Genomic DNA, 20094 nt, shown 5'->3' with positions numbered 1-20094 from the left:
GTAGGCTGGGACCGTGGCTACTCCTTTCTGTTTGTGAAAATAAAGAAAGAAAGATAGAAAAGATAGACCAATAGATTGTCAATGGGACATCCAAAACATCTTAAGGCTGGTTCACACTGTAAAAGCCAACAAATTTCTATGATTCTTAAGCTTAAACTGACAAATTACGTTTTCCCAACGTTCTAGAAAAGTTGTTGTGGCAACGTCAACCAGCCTTAACGCGACCTAAACATCTGTCCATGCAAAACTAGACGTCCTCTGGAAAACCAGCCTGTAAAAATATTATCACTAGAGATTTATCTTTGAAAGATAGACTTTACGCTTTGAACCAAGATCCCAACACACATATTGTAGTCGTGGATCCACAGCTACTGGAACCATTAAAGCAAAATCACCGTCCCAGGGCTGCGTACAGCAGCGAGGAAAAAACACTGGATTGAAGCTGGACAGAGAAAATGAGTTGCTCTGGGTGGATGGAAATAAGCCTGAACCTGGAAGGGGGGATCAGCGGGATTAGGAAGAAGGTTATTCGGAGCGCCGCATTCCTAAAATGATTCCCGCCGCTGTAATAATTAAGATTATTTCCACTGCTATCATGCATCATGCATAAAAGCATATTGTATTCCAGGAGAATATGCTACCATTAAGTAAAAAGGCTTTAGGGACAAATCTGTTAAGCGCTGCCTTGCTGTCTGTTTGCAAAGCAGTCTGGCAGCGCGGAAGCTTCGGTATTGTGGGTTTGATGTCATTGCCAGATTGGATTTAATCCGGATTAGACCTCTCTCTCTCTTGCTCTGTCTCTCTCCCAACACACGCACACACAAACATCTCTGTCGATTGACTCGGTCATTCACAATATCTCTGTCTGTCTTATTTTGTCTTAAATTTTCCTGTAGCGAGGTAAATAATTTGGTAGGCCACTGTAAGATATTAGTGAACGACTCTGTATTTCATGTCATTTAGTTTTGACACAGATGTTTTGGATGGGAAAAAGAGCAACTTAATTCTGACACAAAAGCAGATAAATGGTCACATCCAGCATCATCCCAGCTCATCATTTTAAGTGCAGTATTATCTAATCAAACAGGTTGCGTTAACAATGAAATATGTGCGTATCTGCGTGTGTACTTGTATGGGCCAGTCGCAATACAATAAAAGAAAAACGAAACATTTTTGAAAGTAGTACAAATGTAGTACTTTTTATAAAGATGCTTACATGGCTTTTTAGCTGGCAAAGTCAGCTGAGGGTTCAGGTAGGGGCTGTTTTCTGCATCTATTCGGCGTTTATACTTCTGTCTGCCTCCGCGCACACGATCCAGCCGAACACCTGATTAAAAACAAGAAAAACATTTAGGTTTCACACAAACACAACATTATCATGCAGTCAGATGACATTTAAGCAGCGCGCTGTCACTTTAAGAGCCCTGGGAGGGGAGTTGCCATCAACGGCACGGCAGCTGTCAGTGGCCATTTCAGGGATGTGGACAGGAGATGACCAGCTGCTGACAGACAGGGGCACAGTCTCTCTCGCCATGTGACATCCGGACACGCACCTGCCCATCTCCTGCTCATCTCGCGTACGTGATTGTCTCGAGCCCCTTTAGAGCACTCAGCTCACGACAGAATAACAGGTAAACAGTGAAGAGCCATTCCCGCGGCGCGTTCTCAAAAGTGTTGGTGACAACAATTACTGGGGACGCTAACAGTCAAGCCTCATGTGTCTTGAGAGCGCGAGGGTGCTAAAGTACCCACGTAATGCGCCTCACCGCATTGTTAAAGACCGCCCGTCGGCATTCTCCCCACATCATTCAAAGCTCGCGTCGATATTTTCCCCGCACGAGGAGCGTAAATAAAGCGTGATGGGTAGGTAATTTATAGAGGCGCGGCGGTTGCGAAAACATTCTGAATGCATCCATCTCAGCCTCTGATTCTGATGAGAGCGCGGCCTTTAAAGACCTGTCCCTGCTTTTAATTAATTGACATACAAAAGATCCTTAATTTAATTATGCAAACCTCTCCAGGGGACGGGCGGTTTCCGTGGAAACCACTTAAAGGTGGCCCAGGACCCGTTTCATGTTGCGTACGGGAGGGGAACGGAATGGACATGAAGGCCCAGTGGGCCCGTCCCTTGTTTCACAATTAAAACGTTGGAATTCTCCTTTATCTGAATGCCCGCTCAATGCGCCCGTCCGCTGGGCTTTCCGGGCTTGACATACTCTGAATTATTTAACAATGAGATGCACCTTTCTCGCATTCAGGACCATCCACTGAAATTTTAAAGCAGTGGATACGGAAACAACGTATCTGCAAATTTTTCACTTTGACTGTTAGGGTACACATTAGAATTTATTCTGCATCAGAGAGTGTTTGTGGAGCATGCACATATGTTGCTTGTGTAAATTAACCTAGTTGTTGATTATGTGACATTGGACTGCAAGACAAAAACGAGATCTGTGACCCTATTTGCTTATATTTCCAAGAAGGAACACACAAACACGAAGCATCAAAGGTCTTTAAAAGATGTCACATTGTGAGCATAGCATGACTGATGCCAGCACCCGAAATATGCAACAACACACGGCACTCACACGTTGACAACATCTCATCTTAACAAGGCCCTGCGGAAACCGGATCCCAGTGCCTGGACAGCAGGGTTTAATGGGCTAATTCACTGCTACGCTGCTGCCACAGAAATGCTTGTAATAGCATCACCTGCAGCCCCGTGCGCCATCTTATATCTCCTCAACAAAACCTGGATCTAACATGCAGGTTAATGTGGTCAGATATTTGTCTCTGTTACTGTATTGGTCGAGTCTTTTTGGAACAAGAACAAGGATTTTGATTTTCAGTTAAAATCAGCTTATCAAGTCAGTCTAATTCAGGTCTAATTTAATAACTGGTCTCATTAAATAAAATCACACATTTTTTTGAAATTTAAAAATAGAATTTTCAAATCCCATGTTTATGTATATAAATAATGTATATTATTTTTATATATCGTTGCTGTTCTTCTGAAACTTTGGATGTCCAAATTCTATGTTTTTCTGGAAAGTTTACAAACACTTTTTAACACTTTTTATTGGTTGGATATTTGCAAAATCCACTGAAAAACATAAAGGGTGACCAATAATAATGATTTTTGGCAAAAAATAAAAACCACAAAATATGTAGATACAAGGTTTCTGAAAGACAGCATCGATATTTCAAATAATAATAATAGTAAATTATATATTTATTTATAATTATAATACTTTTAAAATATAATTTCTTTAATATTATACATTTAAAATAAAAATAAAAACAAGCGTGTGCAATTATAAGTGAATGAGACCGAATCCTTTTCATGGCACTTGAGACCTAGCTCCTCTCCAATGCACTGGAAAATAAATATTATTAGACAAACCTCTACAGTTAAAGGAGCATCGTTCAAGGATTTACACGCTCCAAAACAAACAACACTGGAATAAGTTACCCTTCGTTACCTATTTGCGGCCAGCTTTGTGGGGTCTCATATATAGTAAAGATCAAGATGCGGCTATGGGATGCTGACCCCCGGGTGATAGCTACCCTCCACACACGGTCGGTGTGGCTTCACACCATCAGAAGGGTCATAATAGCGCTACATTTGTCTGCTGATAGACCTTCTATCGCCACATGACTGTAAAGCAAGCAGGCGCCTGGCTGCACATGGTGTGTCGCTGGGTCGGGTTTCACACAGGCGTAGATACAAAGAGCTGCCGATTGTTTGTTTGATGGCGTATCTATGGGCCGTCGCTGAATAATCTTGATGAATAACATTGCTAGGGCGCACACCGCAAAACCACTTTGATATTATAGTCTTAACCCAGAGCGAATCCTTTATGTGCATGCATTAGGTTTCCTTATAAGGGGAGAGAGAGTAACTTGTGTTTAAACATAATAATTAAAGAAATGGTTCACCCCAAAAAGAAAATTAAGCTTTAAAACATGAAAGACTGTATTACTTCAATTGAATTCAAAAGGAGTTATGAATAGCTGAATGACTGCTATGCAACATTTTCTAATATTAATGTGATTTATTGATTTTCTGTTAGTTCTTTATAAAACTAGAAATATAACAAGTTGTATGGATTAGTATTATGACGTATTTGTGTAAAAATTCTTCAGTCTTTTGGTGTGTTTCACAGAAAAAAAATTCTTTGTTGTGAACAGGGATTTTACCTGACTTTCCTCTTTAGTAAATGCTGCAGATTTCATGCAGGCAGCCAGAAAAAATTGGTAAAATGGAGACCAAAAAAATTATTTTTCAGTGTTGTTAATTCCCAGCAGATTACAAGATTTTGCTGTTTTAATTAAGATGACAAATAGATGTCTTGTTTTAAATGATCCCACCATCCCCCCAACACCCCCAACACTTCTATTAGGACCCACAGATGACTGTAAACTTCTTACAAGGCTTGTTTTGAATTTCATAGGTGGCGTGGAATCCTGCAAGGCGTCTGCACAAATTTACAAGGAAGTGTGAGAGAAACAATCAACCAAGCGGCAATGTGCGGCACTTAAAAAAAGACTAATTTGTCTTCTGATGTCAGGTGACTGACTGTGAATAATACGTCAAGAATTCACATGTGGAAAGTCCCCACTTTTAACCTCAAATCATTTCACTCATTCAGAATACACAACCATGACTCGCCAAGAAAATTCAGTTTTTGCCAAGTAAAAAGCAGCTGACAAAAAGTGAAAGCAATTCTGAGTTGTCGGGAACGCAGCACAACTATTCTCGTCTAGTATTGAACAGCATACGTGCAGACACGTTAAAGAGGCAAGGAGACTGTTGTTTTGGCCAGTCCTGATGGGGCATTGCAGAGTAAATACGGCAGCCAAATGTAATCGCAGCTGACACGTATAAACACTATGCCATATCCACTCAACAAAGGCTTAAGTGTTCACAGGAACGTCAAACGTGTGCCGTTATTTCGGTCTCTTTTTACAGGTGCCATGCGTCAAAACAGTATAGTTTACTCGCTGCTGAATATATATAGGAACAAGCACTTACTGACCATGTGTACACCAGAATAGAACTTCTATCAATGTCAAGAAGCAAAATGAAACAGTGACCGAAGGCAAATGTTAGAGAGAATGTTGATCTGATTTACGTTCTGATGCATTGTTGTGCGGTATTATTATATATTCTGTTACTGATAGGGCCTCCCATTAGGTTGCTTTTCATGGGACTGCTTTTACTGTTGAATGTTGTTTTTTTCATACAATGCAATAGGATGGTACTAGGGGCAGCCATTAAATTGCAGGCAACTCTTCATTTTCGCGAAAGAAATAGTCATGGGTGTCTGAAATGACATGAGGGTGAGTAAACGATGACAGATTTTTCATTTTTAGGTGAACCTTTGGTATTGTTTTAATCTTTGTCTCTAAAAGTATACTAACAGGAAGGCCATAAATATGTCAAAATATTCACTCCAGCAAAATCCAAGGGGGACCGAATTGCTTTTGCCGAAGCAGCAGTGAGTTTCCTTGTTTGGAGCAGCCCACCTCTCCAGTCTATTCTATTAATGCTGTGAGCTTTTATGTGGAACAAACTGTGACCCATGGCAGAGGGAAAAAGAATTTGTGTCCTGAGTGCCGAGTCCGGCCCTGCGAGAGGGACACCTCATTCCGAGAAAATAAGCAAATCCCAATTGCAATCACCAGAGTTTACACACAAGATGCAAATAGGCCTCAAACAAATGAACAGGGGCGAGCAACAGGACTGCTGGTTGCCAGATCCCCTGAGATCTACACAGAATGAATGATTAAATCTTCAATGGGATGGAGAGGCTGGAGAGAAAGTGCACAGGAAGAGGGGGTGTGGGAAACAGACACGCACAGTCGTATGAATCTGCCTTCTAATCCAATGAAAATTTATTTTCTTTGTCACTGTAAATGTTGATCGCTAAGCTGTGGGACAAGTGCACTCTGTGGTGCCATTCATGCATAAAATGCGTATTTCTATTTGATTTTCTAATGTTTAAGCCTGTTAAATTCCCTCCTGCTCCCTCGTGCACAATCGCATCCCCTGGAGTTTCCCCATAACATAATTACATTGAGGAGCAAATATTGACCGCATTCGTCTTGCGCCTTCAAATGCTCAAATTTTCAAACAGAAAAAAGCTAATAACAAACAAACCGAGAATAACCCTGCTTTTCGATTGGCCAGCTAACTAAATATTGAAAGTGGCACTTCAAATTCAGGAATATCAGACGCGATGGCTTTGAAATTTCGACTGTGTGATTTCCGCTTGCGCTCGGCTTAGCCCTTGACAAGGATTTGCATCCTTTGAAAATGTGCTGACCACCGGCAAGCAAACAGACGTGACCGTCTTGACAAACAAGCCAGGTTTAGTGTGGGAGTGCGTGTCATTGTGTGTTCGGATAAAAAGGTGTTAGCAGTTTATTTCGATTAGATGGCAGACACAAATCAACGACACATTCCCGAAGAAACAAAAAAAGACCTCTAGTCTCCCAAAAGACACATCATACGTCAAACCGGCAGGTATCAAATGAATCTCATGAGCGCATGTTTCCACAGAGGCTGCTGAGGGCCTTGGCCGGCGTCTGATCGCAGGTGAGAGGGGTTACATGAATAACAAGCATGTGAATGACTAGAGCCCTTGAGCTGCTTGTAAAAATGCCTCTCAGTGCTTTCATTCTGTGTGACTACAGAACCAATAGCGAAACAGCTAAATGACATTCTCATAAAAAGGTGTCAAATGTGGAGAAGTGAAATATTAAGGCCAGGTTACAGGTTACTATGAAATCAAAAGTGACTTTCTAAAAGCATTTTCTTTGTCTTAATTGTGGAAAAGTGTATCAATTAAAATTATTTAAAAGAAAAAAAGTATTTGTAGTCATTCATTAAAATTTAAAACATCAATTCATTTAATCACGTCCTATTTTTTTCTGTGAATAGGTTTTACTTTTGTGTCGCATTACAGAAGCGATTTTGTGTTTGAAATTTCTGAATTAATTTGCTCCAAAATGTGCTATTAGTTTCCAATTCATCAATACACCATTTAAAAAACAGTAATTTGTTTTGGGAAATGTGCTTTCATAATCATAAATAAAAAATATAAAATTCAAACCAAATAAAAACCAAACAATAGAAATGAGGAATTGTTCAGTTTTAATCTGAATGTTCATAAAAGCGTTACACTATATTTACTAAATATTGTGCATTATAAAAATTGAGTACTTACAGTAGTGAGTGCATGTGTAAAATAATTTCTGCGTTTAATTTAAAATTGGATTGGAAATATTGGCATATACATGCACAAAACACAGTAAAAAAGCTCTCCAACACGCTCTCCCCCTCCTCTCTGTCATTTAGGCCAACATAGTACCTGAAAGAGACCCTCCTTCATCACCGCCCACCCCTCCACACACACCTCTCACTTAATAAAAAGCTATCCGAACAAGCTCATTTATTTTCCAGAAAATTAACTCACTTTCAGTGCTGATTAATGATTTTAATCTAAATGAATCAAATTAAAAACTGAAAATGATATTTCCAAAGCCCACAAAAAGGGGGAAAGACGACAAGGAGAAAGACCATTTCCACTTAACAAATGAGCCTTCAAATATTAAAAAGAGAAGCAGAAGTGGGTGATCCTAATGAAATGCGTCCGGTGCTTGGGTACCACACAGCAGATTTGGAGCCGGAAAAAGGAGATGCACTGAGAAAATAAAGAGATATAGAGGGGGTGCCCTGCTCATTGTCCGCTCCGAGCCCGGAGAGAATTACTGAGCTATCTACTTTCTTTAATTATTGTGTCATGGCCTGTCCATTCTCGATTCTTCTTTAAACGAGAACGAGAGAGAAAAATAGCGTGTGAGAAAGAGAGATGGTTCTGTGAACGGCTCTGTAAGAAACAAAGAAGAATATCGTCACAGTCACGTGACTGGTGGGCCGAAGCTAGCGAGTGGGCATTGACTGATGTGGTCAAATTTTGCACGATACTTCAGCACAAAAACTGCAGTCGTGGCTGGCTGCGTCTCGTACGGGGCATTGTCGCTAACCTGCCAAATGCTCGGCTGACTTAATAGACGGAGTGATGAACGGCGATCATTTTGGGCCGAAGGAATATTGCTTACTGCCAATATTGGAATCGCTTCTGATTGGATCACCATCGGATTTCCCACATCAAGCATCTGTGGGTTGAGTGCGTGCAATGGAGAAATCGTGTCAAATAGGTCAAATTGAATTGTTTGTGCTCGCGAAAAACAACACTTGAATAAAAAATAAAAAGGCACACGAGTGGAGCGGTGTGACTTGTGTAAAGATGTTATTGGTTATCGAATCACAGCACTGTTTTACCATGAACCATCCTTCATCCAGTATAAAACACATTGATGTTTTAGGGGGTTGGCGAGCGCTGATGGAATGTCAACCAAATGATTGAAATGTTGAAATTTATAATTGGAAACACACTGCTATCTCATGGCCCCGTTCATCCACACGCGTCCCCGGGACTGTGCCGGACTCCTGCAGGAGAGCAGAGGCATGTGTGAGGTTGGGAACGGCAGTGGTTTTTATGGTAATTGAGGCAGTTATATGAGGTGGATGTGGACAGCGGCTTTCTTCTGCCGAGACTTAAAGAGAAATAAGCGCGTGTTATCTTCCTGCTGGCAGAGCCGCCCCATTGTTGATTCAATAATACAAGACGGCTCTTATCAGGGCTCGGGGTGACTGATTGGCAGGCCGATATGTTTAGACAATGTGCCGTGTTCAAACTGAATTTACCAAGGCCTCCCGTCTGCCCAGGAGCAAGCAGAGCAGAGCGAATTAACACCACACAATGGACTGAGACTCTTTCAACATCTCTACATGCCCCCCTTGGCCCATGTCTTTTCCAGACTAGAGAAAAAAATGACCTATAACCCTTTATGATGATCATGATAACAGTTATATTATTTATAATAAAATAAAATATATATATTTTTTATAATGTTTTATAAAATGTATTCCCGTTATATGTACAGTATTTTACTTCAATATGTATTATACCACTCTAAATCATTTTGGATAAAGTCATCCGTCAAATGCTTTTTTTATTGTTTATTTATTGAAGAACAGATCCAGCATACCTAGCTTACAATAACTATTGACAAACCAGGGTTTGCATTAAAGGAAAGGAAAAAAGAAAAAGGGAAACTCTCGGGTCCTGTCAAATGCTTAAATACAATTAAATAGATTAATGTCTTGTGGACAATTGTAATACAACAAAAGAAAAAAAATGTCTGTTGACATTAGAGGACTATGAGACACCTAATGGCGGAGGCAGAACGAGGTGTTAAAACACGTGTGTCTAGGGGTGAGATATCGGCCAGGGGAGGTGGCGGCCGGTATTGTGGGATCAAAAGGAGGCGATTCGTGCCTTCATCTGGCCTGATGGTGGAGTAAATGAGAACAGATCAGCGGTGCGGTCTGTGGGCAGGTGGCTGTCGGCCGTCGTCTGTCTCCTGGCCATTAAATTGCTGGTAAGATGGAGGGCCTTCCTTTCCTGTAGCCACACTTACAGATCAAACAGTGACAAATGAGATGTAACTGCACTTGTAAAGCAAGGCTACAATCTGTCAAAGTACAATATAATTTGTGATCTGACGTGGCAACCGTGTTCTCTTTTCCCGACGTCTCAGCAAAGCTTGGTTGGGTCTGCCTAAAACCTGTTTTTGCCTCCAGTGCTCTGGATTTTTTACATTCTTTGAAATATTTTGGGGCGAAACGGATATGTTTGTATGGCTAATAGTTTTATCTGTGGTGATTAGGGCTGCAGCTATTGATTCTTTTACTAATCGAGTATTCTACAGATTTTTCCATCAATTAATCGGGTATTTGGATAATAAGTACTTTTTTTATTAAAAAGCATTACTAAATATACAAGAGAAAATAAGACAGACTCTTAAAATGAGTAAAACAACTAATTTGTTTCTATTTTAGAACAATTATTTTATTGCTGAAATTGCATACATTAATATCTGTGAAAACTAAACCCATTTAGTACATTCCATTGCCATATTAAATTCAAAATGCAATATAATACAAATATATAAATAAGAAACATGAATTAAAATTGAAAGAATAATTTCTAAGGTAAACAACTAACTTCAGCTTATGCATGATGCATTTAGTTTATCTAAATTAGTTTTAGTTTCTTTTTTTTACTATTAAATAGTAATATATAGCCTATGACTTTTATTTTGGCAGGTTGTCGGAAGACGCTTATTTTTTAGTGTGTCTGTTTCTTCACTCAAACAATAACTCTGGAGGTGAAGTTCATGTCCTCATTCAGTGCAGACGCAGACAAATTTATGAGCATCACGCGTGTAGCATGTTAAACTGTGCAGTTCATTCACGCAGACATGCAGAACAGTCAGATGACATGTGTAAATAACATGATTCGGTGTCCACTAGTCCGCATCTAGTTTGATGGACTCAATGCAGCCGGAAAACAAGTTTCACTCGCAAAATAGACTAAAACTAGCAGTTCACCATTTCAATAAGCTATCAGTTATTTATCGGCATGAGAAATACGTGTGAGCGTGTGAACAGACTAAAATGCGTGTGTCTCACGGTGAATGCGTGTACGAATAGTTAAATGGATTAAACGAGACTTCAAGGCAACAAAAATTGCCTCGATGATTTTTTGTATTCGAATAACTCGAGGAATCGTTTCAGCCCTATAGTGGTGATTGTTTTAATCTCCAGAATCTTGCTTTAGAAACAAGATTTTCAAGTATCTAATTTACTCTTATTTGTATTTCCCCCAGAAAGATTGGCTTCTCTTTAGAACCACGTTCACTAAACCATCTTTCAATGCAAACTACACGTTCAATCATAACACAAACAATAGAAAAGGCCGTATGCTGTTAAATTCTCATGCCAAATCCTCAAAGCCTTTCAGTCCAAGTCGACCGAAAGCTGTTTTTCATGGTCTCTGCCGTGCGTGTTTGCTGGGCTTGGGTTATTACCTGAGGAAAATCAGTGCTGGGGAAAAAACTACTTAGTGATCAGTATGACTGCATTAACAAGGCCTCTCTCTGCCTGAACAATTCCTCGCCTCTAAATGATCTAATTAAAGTCTCATCAGTCGTGTGTCTCGGGCCGAGCCCTCCGCTGCTGCATTCCGACACTTTCACACGGCGTGCTGTTCCCTGCTGTGCTTGCACTCCCTTCTGCCTCTATGATCGCATGGAGGGCTTCTGATAGATCATCAGAAGAGACGGTGGGTGTCTGGTTAGGGTGGGGGGCTTGTAGGTGGTTAGACATTGAGCAGGGGTATATGATGGGGAAGTGGGGAACATTATTGACCCACACTTGAAAATGAAAACGTCCTTCCAGTCAGTAATGCTAAATGAGAGACTAACTGCCTTAACCCACAAACCACACACACACACACATACATTTGCAACACATTCCTTATAAAACAATCTTGTTTAATCCAGTTAGCTATGTTTGTGGTTTTAAGTTGATCCTAGTCTAGTTTTTAGCAGCACATAACAACTTAAAAAATACTCAAAAACTGTGTTAATATTTACAAGCTTTAACTTGACCGGAGACGTGTGGCGGGTCATAGTCTATCAGAGCTGTAAGATTGATACGGTGTGTGTCACAACGGAAGGGCTGTAAGGCAGTGAGGTAATGGTGGCCGTCTCCATCTGAAGGGAGAGATTGCATTAGTGCAGAGGTGGGGAGAGAGAGCCGGAGCACAGGATGGTGCTGGGGGCGGGGCCACACTGGTTAATATGGGGCAGTGGGGACAACCGATGGTGTTGTAGGAAGAAGGGAGGGGCTGCTAACGGCCTGCAGGTTGCTTTATGTCAGTCAGTGGGAGATGAGTGGGTAATTGGCGCTTCACTGTGGCCAGTTTGCTCATTCAACCTTTCAAACGACAGAACCAGCATCTAAGCTTTTTCTGGGAGTTTATTTATTTGGAAAACACAACCAAGAGAGAATGAATCAGATATATTTGGGTCCAAAAGCCAGAGACTGCGTTTCCCCCTCATTTAAACCAAAAAATACATTTAAAGGTTATGTAAAACAAATGTTTCAAATGTGTACTATTCATAGGTCACTAAACAAAACTAAGCAAATTCGTCAGATTGACCATGTTAGCTTCTTAGTACAAAAGGTTCTCCTGATTCCAATGAAATACACAAGCTGAGCTTTAAAACATTATCAAAACGTGCTTAACATTTATGATCCAAACTTTTACCTTAAATTGTTATATTGAAAAAATCTGTTGGATTAACATAAAAAATGTACACGTGTCGCACATATAGAAGTTATGTTTACTCCGCATATATTTATCCATGTTCAAATTGCCTAATTTATGTTTGTTAAACAAACATGATTTGTATATGTAAAAGTTTATATTTTTATTATATTTTTAGTTGAAGTGACATTTTTATTTATCTTTTTAAAGATATTAAGTTAACATAAAACAACAAATAATTAAGAAAACTACGCTCCAAATGCATTCTTACACAAAGCATGCTGGGAACTGGAAATCTTCTGCCCAGTTCTATCAATTTTATGTCAACACAACACTAATAATTCATGTAGTCCCAACTTGAATGGATTAAAGCATGAACATTTTTAATTGTGTTGAATTAACTTGTTTAAATTAAGTAAATTGGACAAGTAGCAAAGCTCATTTTTTCTGTGTACATTTTGTAATGAAAAGGACAAAACAGAAGAGGTTTTGGTAATTGAATCATAGTTTTGGGCCACACTATAAATTACTTTTTTGGCTCTTTGTTCTACCCGCTTTGAATTCACTTCATCAGCACCTATTTAAAAACATCAGTACAATTAGGCCTTTTGCCATTTAATTAGCACTCAGCAATTTAAATACAACGAGTAAATGAAATGCTTTGCAATACGCTCACATTAACTTTGCACAGAGTGAAGGTTGCACTGACTCATCGCAAATAATTGTACAGGATTATAGTATTTAACCAGTTTTTGTTGAACTGAACATTGGTTGTCTATGACTGTGATATTTGTGTGTATGTGTCTGTGTGTGTGTGGGGGGGGGGGGGTAGACACGATGGTGCGGTAAACACAGGAACTGTAAGTGTGGTGTGGGTTTACAGCTGACTGACGGGGCTATGACCCTCTGAAATACACACCTCTTAAGAAACTTCGTCTGTCAGTCATATCACCGTTTTACCAGCTCTGTGCTGGACAGCCTGGGTAACAGGGAGAGGATAATACTCACTGTTAGTAAGCGCTTGTGTGTGAGTGTGCACTTGTCACAGAGAGCTTTTCTTGCTCACACATATTGTGCTGAGATGTTTCTTTCCTGCGTTAATACTTTAAAAACACGAAAAATGATTTAATGCAGATCCTGTATAATCTTTTCAGATTAAATGCATCTGCAAGAAATCCACATCCTAACACAACATGAGTGTCTACCATAGATGGTACACAATGGAAAAAAGCAATAGACAACAACAGGCAGATCTATGGGGATATCTCTGATTGATTAAAACGCTGCATCAAACTAAGCAGGTCATTTCTAAACTATTTTTGGATGAGAAATTAGCAGATGCGTAGTGATGTGCCTTGTGGTAACAAACCTCTGAATAGAAATACATTTATAATGCTTTGTGACCTATTTTACTGCAAATTACACAATTGCTTTTGTACATGGTGACATTCATGCTAATTAGATGCTGTGTTGTGTTGTTGTGTGCTTATAAATAAAAATACATGGCAGCAAATATGCTATTATTTAGTTAACATTTATAGATTAACACATTATAAGATTTATAATGATGGATGAGCCATATGATGGATGGGGCTTGGAAACAAAGAAGTGTGAATGTGTAAGCGTTTGCCAGATTCAAACTGACATTGTTTGGATTTCCAGAATGTCTTAGCTACAAGAGAGGATCTTTGGAATATCTTTAGGAGCCAAAGATGTGCATTTGCTTTTAATGTTGGAGGTTAGGAAGTAAAAACACTGCGTCCAATGTTGTGAAAGCATTGGAGCCTCAGAATGTGTGTTTGCACGAATACAAGTCCTGTGACTTCCTCCCCATCTACAGTATGTGTCAGCACTTGCCATGCATGAATTGCTATTATCTAGCCTCTCAAAGACAGCGGTTCCACATTGCACCAAATTTAGATTCTATCTCCCCCTCACGTGCCTCAAAAGTGTGTTTAGAAGTTGTTTATTCCCAATAAGTGCTGATGATCTCTGCATTGTGAGGGCAAGCGACTGCAATCCCATTGTAGCGATGCTACTGGCCTCCTGACATAAAGAAATAAGGACAAACTCTGTGCACCAGCTGTGTGGGCATCAGGCCCCTGCCAAATACTAGACCCTGCCCTGCAACCAAATCAGCCTGGCCGACTGGAAAAGCACAGTCTGTGGGCTCAGCATGGTCTGCCTATGCAAAAATTCTGCCGTCTGCAGGCAGCGACGCAGAACCGGACAAGCCTGAGGCCCAGTCAGACTGGTGCCTTCATGTGCACGTAAAGCCCAGTATGGAAATTTGGTCACAAATCGCAAAGCCCAGTAAGAAAATTGGTCACAAATTACCAAAACAAAGCAGTCCGAGATAGCCAGCGTAGGCAAATTGCGGCCTGCGGCCACAGACCACTGCACTGTACGAAGCACCGATTAGGCCACATCATTCAAAATGGCACGTTACTGTTGCATTGTTATGACAGCAGGGCAGCTGCTTGAATTTGCTGCTTTGGTGCGGTTGCGAGAGCCCATACAGAGCCATTAAAAGGTCAGCAGGTGCTAGACGAGCGGCCGCACGAGCATCCCAGCGGAGGCGTTCTCCGGGATTGCGGGCAGCAGGCAGCAAACGCTCGCGATGAGGGACATGCCGAATGCTGGAAGCAGTCCAGACTCTATTTCTGAGCCACTCAATCATGGGCTCAATCGAAGGCCTCCGCTTCAGGAGCGTCTGCCAGGCCTGAGGAAGTACACGTTCACAGCGGCACGCGCATTTACTGGGCTCTGCGGGGAGCACTTCAGACTATCCTCTCTGACGCTACTCCACGCTGCTGTTTACCAAACTGGCTTCACTGGGGTTCATATGGTGATATGGTCACATTTCCTAGCATGCGAGATTGAGGAAAGAATAAAGTACATGCGGGCATGCGTGTATGCGTGTATGTATACACATCTAATTACCCAAATACCAGCCAGTGATGTGCCAAGCAGCTGCCTTCTGGGAGAAATCTATTAAATCTATAAAAGTGTCAGCAAAGTGGCCCCGGTGCTCCGAGAGGATAACGAATAGAGCGCAGACCTCCAGCTGTCCCTCTGCCCACAAGTGTTTGGGAAATGCACGAGAGAGGGAAAGCAAGGAGGATGGGAGCAGTCCTCCGAAGTCAGCAGCATGTAAAATCTTTCCTGTCTGGCTGGGCTCCAAACAAACAAGGCTCATTCTGCCTCCGATTAAGCACGGGGAATTCCACCAATCCCTGCGGGTTGCTCAAATGCCTAAAGATGTCATTTAGTTGGGGATGGAGAGCACCAGGGAACAAGGCGAACAGAGGGATCTGCGAATTGCGGGAGCTGCGGGTGGAATTGGTGGGGAGGGGAGAGCGGTGGCAAGGGAGAGCCGAGAAGTACGGGATTTGAGCTCGTGCCTTCTGTCGATGCTGCAGAGGAGGTGGAGAAGGCGAAATGATGACCTTTCTCTCTCCGCACGAAAAAAATACAAACCTCTCAGCAATTAAGAGGAGTTAATGCCCTAATTATGTGTGTCGTTTTAGGCAGCGCCAGAGGGGATCTCCTAAATAGCAAGAGCGGGTCAGGGGAGAGAGCGGAGGGTGAGATCGGGGGAAGGGAGGCTAACTAACCCAGCTGTTTCAATCCCAGACCCAACCTGAAGCTGGATGGTCAGTGGTTTTCAAGCAGGTGCGATGAATAGGATAGTCGAATGGCTCCCAAATGACCCGCGCAAGGTTATTTCAGGTGAAGCAACCTGATCGCTCAAGCTCTCAAACCCTGAAGCGTGCGTTGAGTGTAGGAGAAAGGTGTGTGCTGTGATACACATCACTTGCGCTGTCAAGCAAGGGCTGCCAGTCAGTTATGACACTATAATGAGCCTGTCATGATATTCAAATGGCTTCGTTCTGAAGAGCGTGACTGTCTCCTGTGCGCACTTCAGTGCCACATTTCTCCTTCACGAGAAAGTCTTCGGCTGAGGGGCACTCTCCAGTCATCAGTGGGGACGTCAAAAGCATCTGTACTTTGATGACAAGTAATAAAAAAGGCCAAATATAGAAAAATTGAGATAATAATGTAAACATGTTTGTTTGTCTTAAAGAGACAGTTCACCCGAAAAGGAAAATTCTGTCATCATTTACTCCTCTTGTCATTTCAAAGCTGTATGACTTTTTTTCTTCTGGAGAGCACAAAAGGAAAGTTCAGATTTGGAGAATGTTGGTAATCGAACCATGGCGGTACCCAAATAATCTGCATTGGTTTTCTATCCATACAATAGAAGTGAATGGGTACCGCTGTTCATTACCTATCCCTTTAAGATAATACAAAAATAACAGAGCTATAGCTCTAATCATCAATACTCTTTACCAATAGTTTTTCTGTCTAGTTGCCTTTAAACACCACAAGAACAAAATTAGCCACATATTCTAGTAATGCTTTACTTGCAAGAAGATGGACAACGGATTGTTCTTTAATGAGGAGATGGGTCGCATCTCAAACTAAAGGTGCAGAGCACCTTCCGCTCTGGAATGAAAACAAACCAGCTGTGAGAAAGAGACACGCTGACATTTAGAAGCACAGACAGAGGCGCTATCTAGGAATAAAGTAGGCCAAACTACAGAGGGAGAAGGAGTGAGAAAAAGACTGCATAATGATATCACCCCCCAGAGAGCACTCTTAAGACGATGGCTCTCTATTTTGGGGAGGCAAGAGTGGGGGAACATGGTGGGTGGAGGGTGGTCTCAGACGGGTCCTCTCCTCCGGCTCTAAATGAATGGCGGCATTGCATAATCCAGCGAGCCTCGCCCGCTGACAGCGCGATGATTTATGCCCCCCGTCAGAGGAGGAGAGGGGCGAGAAAGCGAGAGGCAGCCAAGGAAGGGACGGAGTGTGTGAAAATGAGTGGGAAAGAGAGGAATGAGAGATATTACAGAAAGAAAGAGGGAAAATGTGAAGAACATTGTAACAAATGGATGACATAAAGAAGTGGTGTGGAAAGGCAAAAGGTGAGATAGAGGCACTTGGTAGGACTTTGTAGCTCTCTGGATCGGTCGGTACATCATTGGGACTCCCTTATTCATCATTAACATGACAATGTAAAAATGTCAAAAATAATAAATAAATAATCAACTAACACTCAAATAAACAAAGTGTGCAATTTCTGAACCAAATAGAATTGCAATTTATTTGGTCTGCCAAACAAAACAACCACAAAACACCAAACCAATGGTGCCGTCTTCTAAAATCTTCTTTCCATATGATTATTTTTATCAGGCTCTGATGGGGACATATTCATTGGCATTCAAATGAAATCACTGAACCTAAACATAGGAGCCGGATAAAACCACTAATTTTACAACAACAACAAAAAAATCTAACTGCACTTCAAGGCTTTTGAATCTGAAATCTTCAATTGTATTTGCTGCTTCTACTATTACAGAAACCACACACTTTACTTTAAATGTCATAAAGATTTTAAACCTATACCGTCTGCATTAGTTTAGCTGATGAGGTGATTTTGGCTGGGAGAGGCTCGAGTGTATCTGACCTCTGTGATTTTTGGTTGTGACATATTCTATGTCAGCCATGATAAATGTGACAGTGGCCAGTATGGTGTTTGTCACTGAAGAGTTGACCGCACAGAACCGGTGGAATTTTAAGAGGGATTTGATGCGATGAAGCAGACTTTTGAGTTTTAAATTGCTCTCTTGCTCTGACTAAAAGCAGCACACACACTCTATATGTATGTCAGTGTGTATGTATGTGAGACAGAGAGAGAAAGAGAGAGACACTTTAGCCTACTCATATCTACAGGCAGGTCTGGATATTTTGTATCCATGGCTGCACGTGTCCCCAGGGAAATGCGATGGGAGAGCCAGTGCTGTCAGAATCCAAACTCCAGTCTTTAGGATAGCCTCTCTCTATAACACAGCACAATAATTGGGTGAGCTCTAATTGCCTTGTGCAGGAATTAGGTGTTACATATTCGAGAGGTGCATGCCATCAATGCCAACCTGCATCGACACATCACTCTTATTTTCTTCCCTCACTTATTCAGTGTGCAGGTAGAAAAACGAGAGACATTTCTCTCTGGATGCAGACATGCATGGCTCTTGTTTTGTATGCTGTTTAGTAATTACACTTATATTATGTATTGTTTATATTTTAAATTTACAAGATACTCTAAAATTACTTTTTTCTATATTTTTTCTCATTTTTGTTTTATTTCAAATAATGAAAACATTTCTCTCAAACTGCAAATGAAAATATTGTTTTTTACTTTCATTCATTTGCAGAAAACAAATAGGACGAAATAACAAAAAAAGATGCAATGTTTGCAAATCCAGAATACTACAAAGAAAACAAGTTCATGTTCACAATACACGCAAAAATGCCGATTAAGGCAAAACTGGAATTTATTTCCGTGGCTATATATAATTGCTTACATTTAATGTTGTGATAACTTGTATTGAAGTTTCTGTGTGTAGACATGAGGGATCAGTGACAGAGAAACCATCATCATCACAGCATAAACGTTTCCCATCTCCATGTGAACAGTGTTTGTACATTTTTATCAGTGTGTGCCTCTTTGCACCAGTTTTTTAAATAGCATACAGTATTGTTGGGAAGAAGAACTTCTTCTTCAAGTGTGTGTGTGACAAGGGCTGTGTGCACCTCAATGCATGCATCAGCTCTCCTGTGAGTGTTTGCGAACTGCATCTCTCTAAGTGTTGTGTAATAAGCACTCTTCAGTCCTGATGTACGGCTCGAGTTCCCCTCACGCTGCGTTCCGCTGGGTTCTTTAGCTCCGGCATGTTAGCGCTGATTCCCGGCTGCGGTCTCAGGCCAGCGCTCTGTCAGACCCCGTCCCTGTCTCTCTGACTGTCTGTGGATATAATTTTACAGTTGGGTGGCTTGAGGTAGCGACGCGGCAGGCGTTTAGCCCCCAGGGTCAGACAGAGACGTGGCTGCAGGCAGCAATTTCCTTGCAGCTAGAGCGTGTGCGCGCCCGCGAGGTGAGCACCTGCACACAGATCTCACTACAACGGCGAGTGTTTGTTGTTACTGAGATGAGTGTGGATAGGCGTTTTCTGTGCGTATGTGTGTGTGTGTGTTTGTTTATGAGTGGTAAGTTGCCATACACTGTAAAAACAATTATAGGATTTACAAAAAAAATTTGAGTAAAATGTACACATTTTGCGCAAATCGACACAATAAAATTAAGTAAATGTTACTAGTTGTTTTTTACAGTGAGGTCAACAAATATTATTATGATGACTTTGCAACACTTTTTTCCACCAACAGGGTGTAGATGCTGGTACTGAATCAAAACCAGGAACTGATAATGTTTACATCTACACAAGTTTTCAAAACAACTTAAAACTATAGTTTGCACAAAACTACATAATTCCTGTTATGTTGGATGGGGAATGTGGTAATGTGACCCATGTTTAATTCACAGGCATTTTTATCAACTAATATGTTATATTGCACAAAAGTAAATATTTTATTTACAACAACTATACGTGTAAATTGATATATATATATATACTTTTTATGAACTTCAAACTGACTGCATCAAAGGCAAATTGAGTAAAGTTGCTATATCATATGTATTTAGATGTTATCTTATCAAAACTCCTAACATACATAAACAATGTAGTCGGGAAAACAACATTGGTCGGGAATCAGTTCCTGTTTTTTAAACACTGCACAAACATATGAATAAAATACAACTAACAGAACATTTAGAATGGAATAAAAATGTTAAACAAGCATATTTAAGACTTGATATGTTACATTTAAAGGGATAGTTCATCCAAAAATGAAAAATCTGTCATCATTTACTCTCGCTCAGGTT

At 40.9% G+C, this 20094-nt stretch overlaps 1 protein-coding gene across 10 annotated transcripts in view; it reads right to left on the bottom strand.

The window, feature by feature from the left end:
* esrrga (estrogen-related receptor gamma a) overlaps nt 1–20094 on the bottom strand; it is a 153482-nt gene that overhangs the window by 25248 nt on the left and 108140 nt on the right. For all 10 annotated transcript variants that reach the window (XM_057344579.1, XM_057344580.1, XM_057344586.1 and 7 more), the window contains one exon: nt 1217–1327. In XM_057344579.1, coding sequence (XP_057200562.1) covers nt 1217–1327 — 111 coding nt within the window. The remainder of the gene's footprint in view (nt 1–1216; nt 1328–20094) is intronic.

The sequence above is a fragment of the Triplophysa rosa genome, linkage group LG10 (assembly GCF_024868665.1).
Source record: "Triplophysa rosa linkage group LG10, Trosa_1v2, whole genome shotgun sequence".
In the NCBI taxonomy this organism is placed as follows: Eukaryota; Metazoa; Chordata; class Actinopteri; order Cypriniformes; family Nemacheilidae; genus Triplophysa; species Triplophysa rosa.
Note: the sequence above shows the minus strand (reverse complement) of the source record. Positions and strands in the feature narration are given on the sequence as shown.